Source organism: Rhincodon typus, chromosome 7 (genome assembly GCF_021869965.1).
Source record: "Rhincodon typus isolate 14 chromosome 7, sRhiTyp1.1, whole genome shotgun sequence".
NCBI lineage: Eukaryota > Metazoa > Chordata > Chondrichthyes > Orectolobiformes > Rhincodontidae > Rhincodon > Rhincodon typus.
The window spans coordinates 65,500,405-65,517,494 of NC_063338.1; the positions used below are offsets into that span (position 1 = coordinate 65,500,405).

The 17,090-nt window shown below is 37.1% G+C and overlaps 1 protein-coding gene across 1 annotated transcript; it reads right to left on the reverse strand.

The window, feature by feature from the left end:
• Positions 1–764: 764 nt before the first annotated feature.
• Positions 765–12,263, reverse strand: LOC109922571 (actin-related protein 3; the record flags this gene model as incomplete). The annotated part of the gene is made up of 6 exons (XM_020522617.2): positions 765–2,079; positions 4,049–4,132; positions 5,926–6,051; positions 7,551–7,643; positions 7,756–7,929; positions 12,117–12,263. Coding segments are annotated over 6 exons (720 nt in total), but the record flags the coding sequence as incomplete, so codon positions are not given.
• Positions 12,264–17,090: the final 4,827 nt, after the last annotated feature.

Below are 17,090 nucleotides of genomic sequence, written 5' to 3' on the forward strand. Positions count from 1 at the left end.
CCCAGTGATGAAAAGTGACTATGACCCCAAGATATGGCTCCTCAACTTGGAAGAAAACATGCATGAAGTCTGAAAAAATCCAGAGAAAAATTTAATAAAATGAAGTTTGTCTGAACTACATAAAAATTTGTTAAAGTTTTGTTATTAAAATCATTTGTGTTATGTTGGGAGAAGCCAAGTTATTCAATTAAAACAGTGGGCTTTTTATAAATATCTTTTAAAAAGTTGTTCAAACATTGTTATTTGTATTTAATTTCTCAGTTATTTTCTTGCAAATATTTCTCAACTTGGCGAGTTCAAATTGGAGAGTCTGTACCTGGAGATGTTTTTCCATTAATTCAAACTATCGTAAAGACCATCACAACAGTATATAATTTAGTAAGGCAGCTGTAAAAGTAAATTTTCTGCTTGTTAGTTGCATTTAATTACTGGTATTTAATTTTGCTGATGGTCTTACTTTTTAACTAAGCATGTTCTACATTTGTAGCCCAATTCTGTCTAGTTTGGTGCTGGTCTGCTGACATTCAGTCAAGGAAAACTGAGGGAAGACAAGTGACAAGACTAATAAGCTGAAACAAGATAATATTATAAAATTTATCTGGACACCTGTGCAAATGCAACTTGTGGAACTCAAATGAAGTTTCACTTTCATGAGTGGTTGATTCAATTTAAGAATAAGTGCAGCTCTCTTTTTATGCTTAGTTGAAAAAGTGCAAGTGTAAAGAAGTTTCTTTTTCTAAAATAATCAGTCACAGCCAAAAAGCTTAAAAAGAATTTTGTGCCTTTATTGGAATGGTGCAAGGCATTAAATACACCACTTTGATCATTAGATTATTTGGTTTAAATCAAAATGTACTAGAACTACAATACTGGTCCAGTCCTTTTTTGCAGGAAGAAACAGAAGAAATGCATTCAGCATTTAGAAAGCACTAGCAGGCATCTGTTAGTTCAAATAAGTAATAGTTCCTTAGTTCCCAAAGCACTTGCGGAGTTAGCCATATTTGATATTAGAAAACAGTTTGTTATTCTTTTGGGGATAGACTGAAGTCACAAATAAACAAAGTCATATGACTTTTACAAACTGTTTCACAGCCTCTTAGATGCTGATACAATTTTGTTTAGACTTTTGGAGTTTTTTTTTTAAGAAAGAGCATAGATACACTAGTCACTGCTGTACACAAATAAGAAATCCAAATGTTTAAAAAATGAAAATTCACAATTTAACCCTTCCAGCAGTTAGTGCCGAAAGTCACTTCCTCTGCTAAGAAAGTTTCAACCTGTTGAAGCAGAGCTTGATGAAATGTTTGTAATTTAATTATATACAGACATAGCAGCAAGATGTTCTAACAGTAAAACATACCATCCAAAAAGTAAAAAGAAGCCTCCAACACTAACTAAAGGGTAAATGTATCTCTGGTTCAAGTTCTCAGCAATCATTCCATTTTGTGTTGATTCTTTTTCTAAACTGATGTGTACAGCTCCTATTTGACCAGTACATTCACACTCTTTCACTAAATGTTAGTTTTCTTGTCACTTATTATTTTACTTAATAGATAACCTAATTCTCTCATTTTCCCCACCTGATGTATAAAAAAATCAGTATGAAATATAACAAGATCTTGCATTGTACACATTTAAGTGTACAATTCAAGTATGGTAGAGCTGACATTCTGTTCTCTCAAATTCCATCAGTCTTGGGTTTCCCACCAACAAATGCATTATCTTAGGGCATAATCTGATCTAAAACCATTCTATAATGTTCTTACAAACTAATCCAAAGTGTTTAATAAAAGAAAAAAGTTTATATTTTGGCTTTTCAACATAGCCCCTTTTAAGACACTCAATTGTTAAATTAGCCAGCCACACACTGTTTGGTCATCCATTTTTAAAAGTCAAGCCATTTTTTATAATGCACCAGTCATTCAGACATAACAGCCCCCAAAAGCAAGGCTCCCTTCAGCCCTTACAATATCAAGATCAGCCTTAAGACATGACTCCAAAGACAGGGTTATGGCGACAAATGCTGGGGCCAATCTCCTCATAATCCTTTTTGGTGTGGCATACCTGGTAGAACTCCGGCTGCAAGAGACAAAAATATTCTGTTAAAGGTTCAAAAGAAAACGCTTGTATTACTGTAGAATAATAACCTTTACTGGAACAATTTCCAAATGCAAAGTATATTTTAAGGTGGTGTCAGTAACAAAACTTGTAACACTACTCAATGTCATATGCTACCTAATAAATTTATGTTTCACTGCATGACTGCTATTTCTTATTTTACTTCTCGGCATTCATAATAAACAATTACATTTTGAACCTTACTTGCTTAGTAGTACAGAACTTGAATAACATGAAAAGAAAAACCTGTTGCTAAAGTTCTCCATCTTGCACACATATGGACTACACAAGAATGTTGTGTTTGGTTAAAATTTAACAATGTATGCTACTGGAAGAAAAAGGGTGCTAATTGTTTGGCAAGTCAACTCCGAATGGCTGAAGTATTACCATAGACAAAAGCAATGGGGAACTACAGGTTCCCCAAACCCCCAAGTAATTTCAGTGCTGGTGCAATGCCAGGTTATGTAGGCTGTACATCCAACTAATGGACTGAGTGAATAATACTGCCTCAAATTACTTGGTGAAACTGCATGCAACCAACCTACATTTGCAAAGCCTAAAACAAAACATGCACTATTTGATACAATTCCATGATTGGCAGCACTTGAATAATTGTGCGTACTAAGACCTACAAGAACCAATTCAAGATAATTAGTTGAGCTTGTGACATCGTTCATTTACACTTGCTAGAAGTGATCTACACTTTACCAAGATCATCTGAACAAAGAATACATTCAAAACTTTGTCCCAAAAGCAGCACTTTCCATCCTGAAACTCACTGTAAATCTTTCTTACTTGTACTTAATAGCATAATTTATATTGCAAACATCCACTTTGCCATTAAACATTAAAAGCTGACTGCATTTAGGAAAAAAAAACAAAAAAAACTTATTCTCTTGGACCACATCTTTCTTTGATTAAAATAACGTACCACAATATACCATTGTTTACTTTTAAAAAGTAATTTAATTGGCGGAGGGTGTCTCTAGCAAGGCAAGGAGTTATTGGTCATTCAATTGCTGCAGTACCTTTATAATGCTGTTGGGAATGGACTTCCAGGATTTTGACCCAGCAACATAAATTAATGTTAATATTATTCCAAGTCAGGATGCTACATAGCTCGGAGGGGAACTTGCAGGTGATGTTCCCATATATTCGCTTTCTTTCTAGAAGGTACACGTTGTAGGTTTGGAAGGTGCTGTTGAAGAATCTGGAGTTGCTGTAGGGGATCTGGTATATAGTATACACCGCTGGCACTGTGGCATTAGTAGTGCAGAAAGTGAAAATTTGCTTCGGTATGGAGGGGTTGATCAACAGATTGCTTTGCCCTGGGTTATACAAAGCATCTTTGGCATCGAAGAAGCTGCAACTTTGTAGTTAGGTTCAGAGAATTCTATCACATTGCTGACTGGTGAATGGAGGGCAGGCTTCGGGTGTCAGGTAGTGAGTTCTTCACTGCAAGATTCCTAATCTCTTACCAGCTCATCACAATAGTTATACGGTTAGTCCAGTTTCTGGTGATCATAATCTTCAGGATGTTGACATTGTGGAATTCAATGACAGTAACATCAACGAGAGACAACTCGATTCACTCTTGTGGGACGTGATCAATGTCCGACACTTTAATAGTGTGGATGTAACTTGCCACTTAGCTGCACAATCTGAATGTTATCCAGGGATTGCAGCATACAGACATGATTGCTGTAGTATTCAAGGATTTACAAGAAGCAAACTTTGTTTCAAAACAAATTGACAAGAATAGCTTTGTCTGGTGGAAGCCTGGATTAACAAAAATGCTCTGCCATTCTGCTAAGAATTCTAGTACTTACCAGAAGTTAAATTAATGTCTTGAAATGTTACAGAAGATAAGCGCATTCACATACTAAGATTACACGTAAACAAAAATTGAAATTTCAAAATGTTTACTCACAGTGGATGCTAACATTGACCCTCCAAACCAAACGGCATATCTCTGCATGTGGTGCGTAATCACTTGAACATCAATTGGTTTAGGCTACAAAAAGATGCAACTATATTTCAAAATTCACAATTCTCCAGCAGTTGAATTGGTTTCCAATAAAATTAGAAATCTCAAACTATTCTACTAATCTAGAAGGATCTTTAAAACTTTAACAATAAACTAAGCTGTGCCAAGAAACTGTCAGGACAGTTTTTTTAAAAACTTAAAACACAGATGTTGCACTAATCAATATTTGTTTCTCATTTGTCCCAAGTGTTTGGACACATTACTTAAATAGAATCCTGTTACAGTAATCAGGTTGCCAGATTTTCACCTTAGCCAATACACTGATTACTGCCTATCATACTCTATAACTGGAAGTTATGAACAAACTTCGGCATGGCAGAAAAGTGATACAGAATGTTACCAATTTTTAATCAAAGGCACTCATTTTACTTACTTGGTCTCCTGCTGCAAGCTGTTATGTTAGAGAAGAATGGTGTTAAGACAATTAAACATGGTCACTGAAGATCGAGAATTTTATGTGACCTGCTTTCTAGTCAGTTCCACATCATACTGCTCTAAGAAACTCATTCAAAAGCATTGACTGAACTTCTTATCGAGGCAACATTACCAATGTCTTCTCCAATTTACATGTAGATTAAAAATCAATTATTGCCAACCTCTTATCACAAGCACCAGCATTTCTTCTTGCATACATCTTCCGATATGGTGGTTACTGTTTGAGGTCTGTAGATGCCACCTACAATTGACATCCGCACCCCATAATTATTTCTCATTTCTCATCTCCACCTGAACTGTTTCATTAACTTGATCGCTTGCACGAAGGGCATTCTACTGTACCAATATCATCGTTGATCAGGAGTGCTCTCTTGACCTAGTTTCCTATGTTCCTTAAATGGCATATATTTAAGTATCCGATCTTCATTATTCTGCAACCACATCTCCCTACTATCAGGTTGTTTTTATATTAGCTTCAAAATGCACCATCAATTCATGTACTTCATTATGAATACTACATGCATTCAGATACTGAACCTTTAGCTTTTTCGTTATCTTGGTAACGTTTAGTCTCGACTACAGGTATATTCTTTATTTTTTCCTTTTTACGTCTGACTTCCGGCTTTCTCTTACCTTCATTTACATAGTAATACTTTGTTTTCCTGCTTTGACTCTATTTTATGATTTGTTTCATTATTCCACACTTGATCTTCCCACCCTTGCCCCACCTGATTCAAAATTCCCTTGTTAGGCAGCATGGTGGCACAGTGGTTAGCACTACTGCCTCAGAGTGGCAAGGACCCAGGTTCGATTCCAGCCTTTAGTGACTGTGTGGAGTTTGCATTTTCTTCTGAACTCTGCTTGGGTTTCGTCCGGGGTGTTCCAGTTTCCTCCCACAGTCCAAAGATGTGCCAGCTAGGTGGATTGGCTATGGTAAAAGGAAGGTTCGGGGATAGGGTGGGGGAATTGGGATGGTGGGTTTAAGTCTGTTTGGAGGGTTAGTGCAGACTTGATGGACCAAATTGCCTCTGTCTACAGTGTATGGATTCTATGATTTTACAGATGGCAAGAAAACGTCACCTGGAGATACTTCAAAATAAACTCGAGTAATTTTGATACAAATTAGCAGAACTTTGCAGCTACTAGTCAATGACAATGTGAAGCATGATAAGCAATTAAGTATTGACAAGTTTTGTCTTGAAATAAGCTTCCAAATAAATGATTTTAATTGGAGTGAAATATCAGTAGCCACATAGCAAACGCACCTATCTTTAGATTCTATTTTGGATCTCCGTTTTTATTTCATTTACTAAAAATTTACAAACCTTGAGTTTTCCACCACTCAATTCTTCGCTGAGTTTAAGTCTGGCATCTACTGTCCGCTTCAAGTCTCTTTGTAAACGTCGTCCAAAATCTCTAAACATGGTGGAACCCCCAGAAAGAACAACATTCTGGAAACGAAACAAAATTAATTTTCAACCTTAAAGGCACCAAATTTGCATAACTTCTGTCTTTATCCAGAGAATGCACAAAATTCATAAGGTGTTGTGAGATTGCAAGAGATAGTACTTATTCACTTTGAAGAAAACCGATGCACGTGTGCGTTCACGCAAGCATGGAAAGGACAGTTCAAGCTTGACTTTTTTGTACTCTTAAGACAGATTATCAAAGATGAAAAACTCAAAGAGCTGAGGAATAGAAAGAATTGAGAATACTTTTTTTTAAAAAATATCCTAACAATCTCTGGAGCGTTCAAGATCAATGAAATTGCGAAACTTGAAAAAAAAAATGCGACACTTAGTCAAACCAAAATACGACGGCCGATTGAGTTCCAAGAAGAAAGATTATTTAAAGGGCTAAACCCAACACAAAAGTAGTAAGACTGCTAGAGGAAAGGCAAAACTTTGGAAAAAAGAAGTTGGACTACCAAAATAGGACAGACCATGCGCTTATAAAGGTTAACATTTATTATAAAAATTGTGGCTTTGTACAAAACCTCTCTGCAACATTCACAATCAGTAATAACGGAGGACAATGCAGCAAAAATACTGTGTGGAAGAAAATACGCATCTTCTAAACTCCAGTCAGCCTTCTTTCTTAGGCACTCAACCCAAATTTTCATACTGGAAACATTAATTCCTAGTATCACAATTTCTCTATAGATCAGTGTTGCCATATTTAGCTATGGTTTATTGCAATGCAATGGCCAAAAGCAAAGAAATTATATGAATAATGCCTTGTGTAGATTAACTAAGAATTTCAGAAAATTAATCAACTGACAGGAAAACAGCAACAAAACAAGAATGTAAAAATGAAAGGACACAAAAGGGGCTGGTGTGACAAGTCTCATATCACTGATAACAAATCAAGTATCAGGGAAAAAATGTCTTTTTTCAGTGCATCATGAATTACTAGAGATTAATTTCCCTTCAACAATTCCACAACTAAGTAAAATTAATGACAGAAAGCAGACGTGCTTTAATAGAAACCCAAAAAAAGGAGCATGAATAACTCATTCAGACCTTCAAGCCCACCCATCATTCAATATTATCATGACTGGTCATCTAACTCAGTACACTGCTCTTGCTTTCTCACCACACCCTTTGATCCCTTTAGCTCCAAGAACTATACCCATTTCCTCTTTCAAAACATTCAATGTTTTGGCCTCAACTGCTTTCTGCAGCAAAGAATTCCAGAGGCTTACCACTCTCTGGTTAAAGAAATCTCAATCCTAAATGGCCTACTCATTGACTCTAGAATTTAATCTCTTGTTCTGCATTTCCAGTAATTGGGAAACATCCTTTTTGTGTTTAACTGGTATTGTCTTGCTAGAATTCTGAGGCATAAAAAGGAAGGTTTGAATTTAAATGTTACAGTGCCTTAAGTACTTTTAAAATCAATTGTTTTTCAAGTGTACAAAGCAATAATGCCACATACTTAGACCACTAACCTTATACAGTGGACGTCTAACATCAATGGGGCAGTTCTGAATGACTTCATCTACTACTTCAGAGATGGGCTGTGTAAAATCAGGGTTTGCAAACTGGATAAGGAAAAGCATTACATTAGTTATAAGTGATCAAACTGGATAATATAACCTCATACAGTGATTCCAACATGCTATGAAAACTCAAGTACAACAAATAAAAATTTACCTCTGGATGAAAGAAAATTTCAGGGCCCAAAAATCGTTCATAGCCTACATCAATAGTGAATTCTTTCTTGGAGATGGCATTGATTCCAGTATACTGTTTAATCCATTTTGTGCCATCTGTGTCATATTTGTTGAATTCTTTTACCAAGTCTGGGCAGACATAACTAAAACGTTCCTTTAATTCAACAAAACAACAGACAAAAAAAACTTAGTTAATCGTTACAAAGTCACTACAAGCTATTATTATCTTCAAAGTCAAAGTAAACACTGAAATAATTAAAACAATTTTTGTTGAAAACATGAATCCCTCCCATAAATATTCCAGTACAAAATTTGATTGAAATGCCAACAGGACTTTGTTTACATAGCCAAGCTCAACAGTCCAGTCCAAAGATTTTTAACGTTAAAAGTAATTCTGAGATTGTTCATTCATTAAAGAAACACAGACCTTGGTGTTCAATGTATTTTAAGTCATACAGGTTTCCCACAAAATAGCCCAGTTTAGTTTCATTGTCCAGTCTGAGTTGATTGGTTATAATCAGCGTGAATGTGGGATTGTGGAGGTCAGTCCTGCTCTACAGCAAGGGACAGGAAAATGTTTGCGAGACTCCACTCTTCTGTAAAATTGCATGTGTAGTGTTGGGCGAAGAAAGCTGCAACTTTGGTATTGACCTTTCATGGCCCAACAACTTGCAAAAACAACTCACCACAGATTCAGACAAAGAATAATGAACTTGACTGAAATACAAGATGACTGCAAGATTTCTTAGATGCCCAGTCCACACTAAGTAACTAACCTCAAGAGAAAGGGAGGGGTGAAAACTGAGAACAAGGGAAAGCAAAAAGGGATTTAATCATCATTGTTGAAAATGTTCACTTCTATATAAAAGAAAACACGTCTGAATAAAATCTTGCAACTTTTATCAAAAAGTAATTTTCCTCAGTTCATCAACTGACTCCTCCAAAATTCCCATTTTAATGGCTTACGATAAACCTATTTAGTGAAGGTGAAATTTCTTCCATTAAAGAACGAAGACAGACGAATTCCGTTTGCTTCGGCATAACCATTCAAAAAGCAACTTAATATTGAGATGAAGTTATCCTGGTTTGTCAATAGAGGAGAGATATAACTAAATCCCAACTATAGTACACTGAAACCTATAACATTAGTGTGTAAACTGTATTAAACTGGCAGCTGCGCAATAGTTTGTTTTTGTTTGTACCTCTCTGGTTTGACAAAATAAGCATTCTTTAATCATGCACTAAAATCACAGACATCCCAGTACCACAAAATCAAACACTTCACAGCTCTTACAACTTGCATTTGAAAAGGTGCACTTCATTCAATAAAATAAAATTTAAATGGGCTGAAACTGTGACTGCAATTAAAATCGAGGGTAATCTTCTTGTAACACTGTCAAGTGCCAGACATTTTAAATATGGAACCACAGTATATTGCTACTGCTTGCTGAAATAATGACATGTTCATTTATTTTTTCATTGGTTAGCAGCATTACATGCAAAGCCAGCATTTGTTGCCCAGTCCTAATTTCTCGAACTGAGAAAGTAGCTTGGCCATTTGAGGGCAGTTAACAGTCAAACATTGCAATCGAGTCACCACGGAAGATCAATAGATCTCCTTCCCCATGAGACATTAATGACCCAATGAGTTATGAAAATCAATGTCAGTTGATTTGGTCACCATTACTAAGGCTAGCTTTCAATTCCAGATTTATTAATTAACTTCAAATAAGTTTTCCATTAATTGTTGACATCGTGGAAGTTTGTTTTCTTCATTCACGGGATGTCAGCTTCACTTTATTGTCCATCCCTGGTGCCCTCAAAGTAGTGAGCTGCTTTCTTGAACTGAAGTTTATGTAGTGTAGGGACATCCAGAATGCTACTATGGAGAGATTTCTAGGGTTTTGAGCCAAAATCAATGAAGGAAAGAGTTCTGTATAACTCTCACATTAGCTATGTTTCTCTTTCCACGGACACTACTGGCCTGTTGAGTTTTGCCACCACTTTTGATTTGTTACAGTGTAGTTCAATGTAGTCACTGAACTTTACTGCAGCAAATGAAATGTACTGGTGCCTTGTATCTGGTATTTCGTTTTCCTATTCATTTGTGGGATGTACGCGTCACAGGCTGGCCAGCATTTCTTACCCATCCCTAACTGCCCTCGTGAAGGTGGTGGTGAGCAGCCTTCTTGAACCGCTGCAGTCCACCTGCAAATATAGGAGTATCATTTGATTTGTAAGGGACAGGTCATGTTTGATAAACTTGATTTAACTTTTGGAATATGTAGGACAAGGGAATTTTGAGGGATGTTATTTCTAGGGACCTCCCGAAGAAATCTGATGGAAGCCCCTGGAGATGCCGAGCTGAAGCCTACAGAACCAATGGCAAATTATTAACGAGGTAAGGAAATTGGCTGAGTGACGGGGGACAACAAGTAGTGACTCTAACATGACTGGTGACATCCTGAGCAATTGAGTTTGAAGTCACAACTGTTTACCATATTTGTTAATAATTTAGATGACTGGATAGAAAGCCAATGACTTTGAAGCATAAAATTAGGAAGGTATTGGTGGATTAAGTGAATGCACAACATTATTGCAAATAGATTTCAACAAAAGCAAACTTGGATGTTATCCATTTTGGGCCTAAAAAGAATAAGCCAGCATGCATTCTAAAATGGCATTAAGCTGCAAATCTCACTTGGAGTTCCAAGTACATAGATCACTTTTGTGAAGCAAGTCGGCCACCCTTACCCAGTCTGGCATACAAACGACTCCAGACCTACAGCAAAGTATTTGGTTTTTAACTGCCCTAGGAAATGGTTTTGTAAGCCACTCTGCCAAAGGCAATAGGATGGGCAAGAAATGCTGACCTTGCCAGCGACATCCACATTCAAAGGAGGAATAAGGGAGGGAGTGGGAAATGTGAAAAAAAAATTAAGAAAAATATCAAAAATGGAACTGTAGTCTCCACACTTGTTTTTTTTTGGGGGGGGGGAAGGCGTGGAGATCTCCAGTATAATACATTGCTTTCAGAATTAAATCACAAAATTACAGGGAATAATAATTCAGACTATGATTGAATCTCTGGAACTTACGATGTCAAAAGACGATTTTGTCAAGGTTTTTAAAAGGATTCACATGGGATAAACAGAAAGCTGTATTCACTGGCAGTAGAGATTTGGAATCCTGTTCCACAAATGGCAAGAGATGCTTCTATTTAAGGGACCTCTTCTGTTTGTCAGTTTCCATTACTCATGTCTTTCCATATTCCTACCTTTGATTTCGGTTTCAAACTCTTGAGCAAGACCTGAATCGGTAAGGTAACCATAGTCAAGGTGATAGTCAGTATTTCTGATGCAAAGTCACAAACCTGAAACATTAGCTCTTTCTTGCTCCACAGATGGTACCCAAGTATTTTCAGTGCTTTGTTTCTATTTCGTCATGGTCAGTGTTGAATTAGGTGATAAACTATTAAAGGCTGCTTTTTAATCCTCTTTTAATTAGAGTTCCTAAAATACAACTTGGGACCAGCTCCCAGTATTTTACAATGTTAAATCAATTCTCAGGCTGGCAATACATTAGCCAATTCAGTGAATTTTAATTGCATATGCATGGGAAATGGATTCCTAGAATCCACATTAAAAGAATACAAAACAGTTGAAGAACTGGTTTCCAATTATATAGTTGTTCTTACTTGTACAAAGTGCTTCAAACCAAATAGGAAGTCACCGTTTTACACTGGTTAATCGTGCACCACGTCCCAAAAAGAAATAACACCACCTGAAGAATGGTGTTATTTTCCAAACAAAATTCCTAGGCTGTTTTTTCTGCACCTAACTGACCAGACACATAGGACTTAAGTCTCTTTTAAAACAAAGCACCATCTGATCATAATACACTCAGCACTGGACAGAGATGCCGACTAATGCTGAGTTAGAGTTCAGCCACTACTTCACTGACTAAGAAGCGAGAGCTGTGAATTGAGCAAAACGTCATTCTAAATTACAAGTATCTGATCTGCGGCCAATTTGGTGTCTTACAGCCAGCAAATTCAAATCTACTTTTCAGATTTTTGGACTCAGGCAATTTGCACTGGAGATTGAACTACTCCAATGCTTCTCTGGTCAGTCTCCCACCCAACAGGAACTTTAGATTGCTCTGCCCCTCTCACTCTTTCCTTTTAAAGAACAGCATAAATCCTACCTCGTGGGTCTAGCTTTTGATCATTTCTGCTAATTCTTCATGACATGGTGCAAAACTTTGATAAATAATGCTCAGGAAACACCCCATAAGCCTTCTCTATGTAAAAGGAACTTGTATAAATACATGTTACTGTACCTTCACAGCCTTTGCTGTTTCCAAGGACTGCTCTGGAGGTATTCCCACCTCTCGATCTCTCAAAAGTTGCTGGATGAAGTATGTGATATCACGACCAGCAATTGGAATGTGTTTAATACAACTACCGATCACGTACCCTTCAGCCTTTTAAATCAAAAGGGAAAAACAAGAGAGAAAGCCATGTTAAATATTGTTAGTCCAGACACTGATGCACTTGTTACTACTGTAAAACAGCTGGAAACCCCACCAGATTTTCATTAGGCATTCTGATTTATCATAACTTTGGCACAGGTCTTGGCCCACAAATTACAGTATAACCACTTCAGTTTCAAGACAATACAAAAGTGTTACCAAATGTCTTTGGGGGAAACAATACTTGCAGAATCTACGTGTTATCAAGAAGACTCTTCTTACTCGATCTTGTGTGGTGCTGTCACATTCATAACCCGTATTATGTTTACAGATATGTTGACATCACTGTTTACGCGGTGGAAAACTGATTTAATGTTGAATTTGAAACAAATACAAATCCCTCTGTAACCATGCCTCAACATACCTCTACAACATATTAGAGCAATGATTTAAAAACTACCAAGTATTAGGAGAGAAATCAATGAACTGGCAATCAACAGAATTTGAAATTTAAAAATCTCAACCAAATCAGGATGGGAGGGAGGGAGGGAGGGAGCTCTAAAAGGGAAGCCATAACTACAAACAGCAATCAATCAATCAGTATGTTTAAAAAAAAAACTGGGAAATTATTACAGGTAATGGTTGACAAGTCCTCTGGATTTAACAGTCTTTGTCCTATAGGAGTCTTTAAAAAATGGCTGCAGAGATATTAGATCATCGTTATTGATGGCCCTTTGCAGATGAGAATGAGTTTCTTCTACACTCAGGCTGAGATCATAAGTGGCTGTATAGTCCTGTGGGGCTTCTGCAGACTCTGCCAAACTTGAGGCAAAAGATATTAGATACAATGAATTGTGAACTCCAAAATGCCCTAAATTCCTGAAAATTTTAAACTATATTAGAAAACAGCGAATGTCACAGCTCTATTCAAGAAAATAGGGAAACAGAAAGCAGTGATCGACAACCAGTTAACTTAACATTTGTCACAGGGAAAATGCTAGCACTCATTAAAGAAATTATACAGGAGAACATTGAAAAAATCATAATCAGACAAAGGCAACATGATTATTAGGAAGCAATAAGTAACATGAATGACAAAACCTATGGATGTGATGTCTTTAGAATTTAACGAGGTGCAATTTAGCGACAGAGGCCGTTTACAAGCCAAAATTTATTCCATTAATAAAAAAAAGACTCATGTTTGCTCTTCATATTCCAACTCACACCATTCTAATACATCCAGAATCATTGACCTAGGGTGGCTCCAGCAATCGTTATGTCACAATTTTGAAATACCATTCTCATTTTGAAATTCTTCCATAGGAATCAGAATTTAAGGAAGAGGAATAGACCTCATGATCCCTCAAGCTACCTCTACCATTTAGTAAGATCAGGGTTGATCATTGACCTTAACTTCACTTTCCTGTCTCGCCTCATACCTCTTGATACAAGAATAAAAATCTTACCTTCGCAATCGGAAATACATTCAATGATAGAGCATCTACACCCCTTAAGGACAGAGCATTTCAAAATTTACAACTGAGTGAAGAAATTTCTCACTGTTGTCTGAAATGATCAGACATGATCCTCGGACTGTGCCCGAATACAAGATTCCCAAACCTGTGGGAAGGCTCTCAATGCCTATCCAGTTAAGTCTTTTCAGAATTCTGTACTTTTAAATGAGACAATGCCTTATTCTTCTCAACTCCAGTGCATGCAGTGAATTTACTCACAAGAGGATGATCTGTTCATCTCAGGAATTAAATGAACGTTCACTGCACCACCCTGAATGCAAATACATCCTCCCTTAATAAAACTGCACACAAAGCCCTGTAACCATTGCATCAGGACTTAGTTTATAGTTGGTTTTCAATCTCTTTCCAATAAAGGTCACTTTCAATCCTAATTGCTGGCTATACCTGCCAATTTTGTGTTCTTTCTACAAATGCAGCCATGTCTAAGCATGATTTTTTTCCAAGTTTCTGTTCTCTTTAAGAATATTCACCTTTCTATTTGAACTATGAAAGTGAATAACCTCGCTTCCCACCATTGCACTCCATCTGCCATCATGTTGTCTAAATAATTAACCTGCCTAGATCTTTGCAGGTTCTGGTCTTCTCAAAGCTTACATTCTCATCTACTTGTGTTGTCAGCAAACTTGCATACATTATTGCTAAATCATAATCTATGTTCGATTGTGAAATTGTTGAGACTCCAGCACTCATCCACCTCACAATCTATTAGTCACAGCCTGCAAACTTAAAAACACCCTGTTCATCTCAAATCTCCGCTTCATCTCTGATAACCAATCCTCAACCTATGCTAATACATTTGCCCAAATTTCACGCACCCTCATCTTGTGTCTCAAACTTTATGTTGTGCCTTGAGTGTGTTGTGGAAATCCAAATATGCTATATCGACTGGTTCCCTTGACTACTGTAATCTCATACTCAAAACTAAAAGTTGTCAAATGTGCTTTCCTGTTTGGCAAATATGATTTTCTAACTACATTGTTAAGATTTCTTGAAGAGATTCCAACATTTTATGTTAACTAATATCAAGCTAATTTGCCTGTAACTCCGTATATTCTCCCTCCCTGCTTTTTGATTTGTGGAGTTATATTTGCTTATTTGCAAGTTGCTGGGACTGCTCTAGAAACCAAGGAATTTCGGAAAAGTATAACAAATGCATCCTGTATGTTTGCAGGTACTACTTGTGGAATCTTAAGATGTAGGCAAGCAAATCTGGAAATCCTCAGGATCTTGAGTTTCTCCAAGACATTTTAGAACTTGCTACCAATTAACTCAAGTTCCTCATTCTTTTTAGGTTGCCAGATAGTGAAAGTCCACGGACATGTAATTTGTGTATATTACTGTGAAGATAGACAAAATATTCTTTCAATGTCTCTGTCACTTCCTCATTTCATTATAATTTTGCCTAATCCTGCTTATTGGACCATTATCTGCTTTAGATACTCTTCTTTTATATGCTCAAAGCTTCAATAAACTGTTCTTATATTCCTGGCAGCAAAGAGGCTGGACATCTTGTTTGAGGGGCAAAAGGCACAACTCAATTAACAACCAAGCAGCCATTTAATTGCTGCACAGCAGTTGACGTGTGTCGGCAGCCCCCAACTAATTTTTTTGGTGAAACGCAGCCCACAGGATTCAGCATTGTCATTATTTCTATCCTACCATAGATCTTTTACCAGTAAGATTACTCATTAACGCTGGTTCTTTGCACAATACTAGATGTAAAATAACTTTACACATAGTTGATTCCATGACATATTGTTTCAGAAATTTGTGTAAGAAAAAAGTAAAAACAAACACAACCTGCAGACTACCTTTGTTAATATAAACTGGCAAGTCAAATTAAGAAAAGACAACCCACAATTGTTGCATTTGTCTTCTATACAAGTATCAGCTATTTCTCATTTAATACTCTGTCCTGGTTAAGTACACAGTTAGCAAGCAGGTCTATAAACTACTGTACCAATCTTGTCATGCTCTTGTTAATCCTAATCCTTACCAATCCCTATGTCATTCATTACTACCAGCATTACCCCTCATTTTCCAATTTGTCTTTTCAGAACGCGCTGTATGTAGGAATATTTCCCAACCTCATTCATCTTGTAATCATTTCACTGCAATAGCAATTAAATTAAAACTATTTAATACAATTTATGCCACTAGTTTGTCTATCTTATTGTAAATTCTTCATGCATTTAGACAAAGAGCCCTAAAATTGTTTAACCTATTATTCACAAGGCTCTTTTTGTTCATGCATTCACCCTTAAACTGCCCCTTCTTGTCCTTTTCTGCTTGTTTTTATTCAATTCGCAATACTGCTGTTTTCTCTTCAATTACTAAGTCTCTTGAATTGAACCCTCTGCCCCACACTTCCTTGTTAAAACCTCTACCACAGTAAACATACACTGTCAGGATATTGATTCCAGCCCAGTTTAAGTGGAGTCAATCAGCGTGGAATAGTTCTTTTCCTAGCACTGGTGGCAGCCCACAAATCAAAACCCCTCCCTCCCACACATTCAAATTACATGTTTCATTTTGTAACCCACTTGATCCATGTCATTTGGCCCATGGCACAGGCAACAATTCAAAAGATTACTATGTTATATGTTTTAATTTCAACCCTAAATCCTCAAGCTCTCTCAGAACTTTCCTAATTCTACCCATTTCATGGTTCCTTCGTGTTCCAGAACAACTGGATTCCTCACCCCCCACTCCAAATTTTCCCCCAGATGTACTGAGGGGTCTTTAACCCTGGCACTGATAGCATCAGACAACATAACCTTCAGAACTTTTATATTCTCTGCAACTAGATCTATCCCACTGATGAAACTGTCCCATATCACTATCGCATTCCTTCCAAGTCCACCCAATCAAATGTGACAACCTGTACCATGATCAGTTTGCTCCTCCAACTCAGACATCATGTCCTTACTGTTCATAGGCAAGGAATGAGGTTTATTGATCATTGTGCTGGATCCCTATATCCTTCAAGTCAAAGCCACAGCCTCTTGGCCCAGTCCATCGATCCACTCTAAATTTTTAATTAGCCTAAATCGTGTGACTGCCACCTAGGACAAAGTATCCAGATAATCCTCCTCATCCAAGATGCACCACAAATGTCTACAGCTCAACAACACTGCAAGTTGCAGAGACTCAAAGATTTGGTTGTCCAGCACTTCAGTGGTGATGCAGTGACAGCAAACCACCTATCCTGCATATCACGCGTATCTTTACCTGATCACTTAAATTTCTGAGCTGAAGTAATACAAGTTACAGTATCCCAACGGGGGGGCGGGGGGGGGGGGGGGGG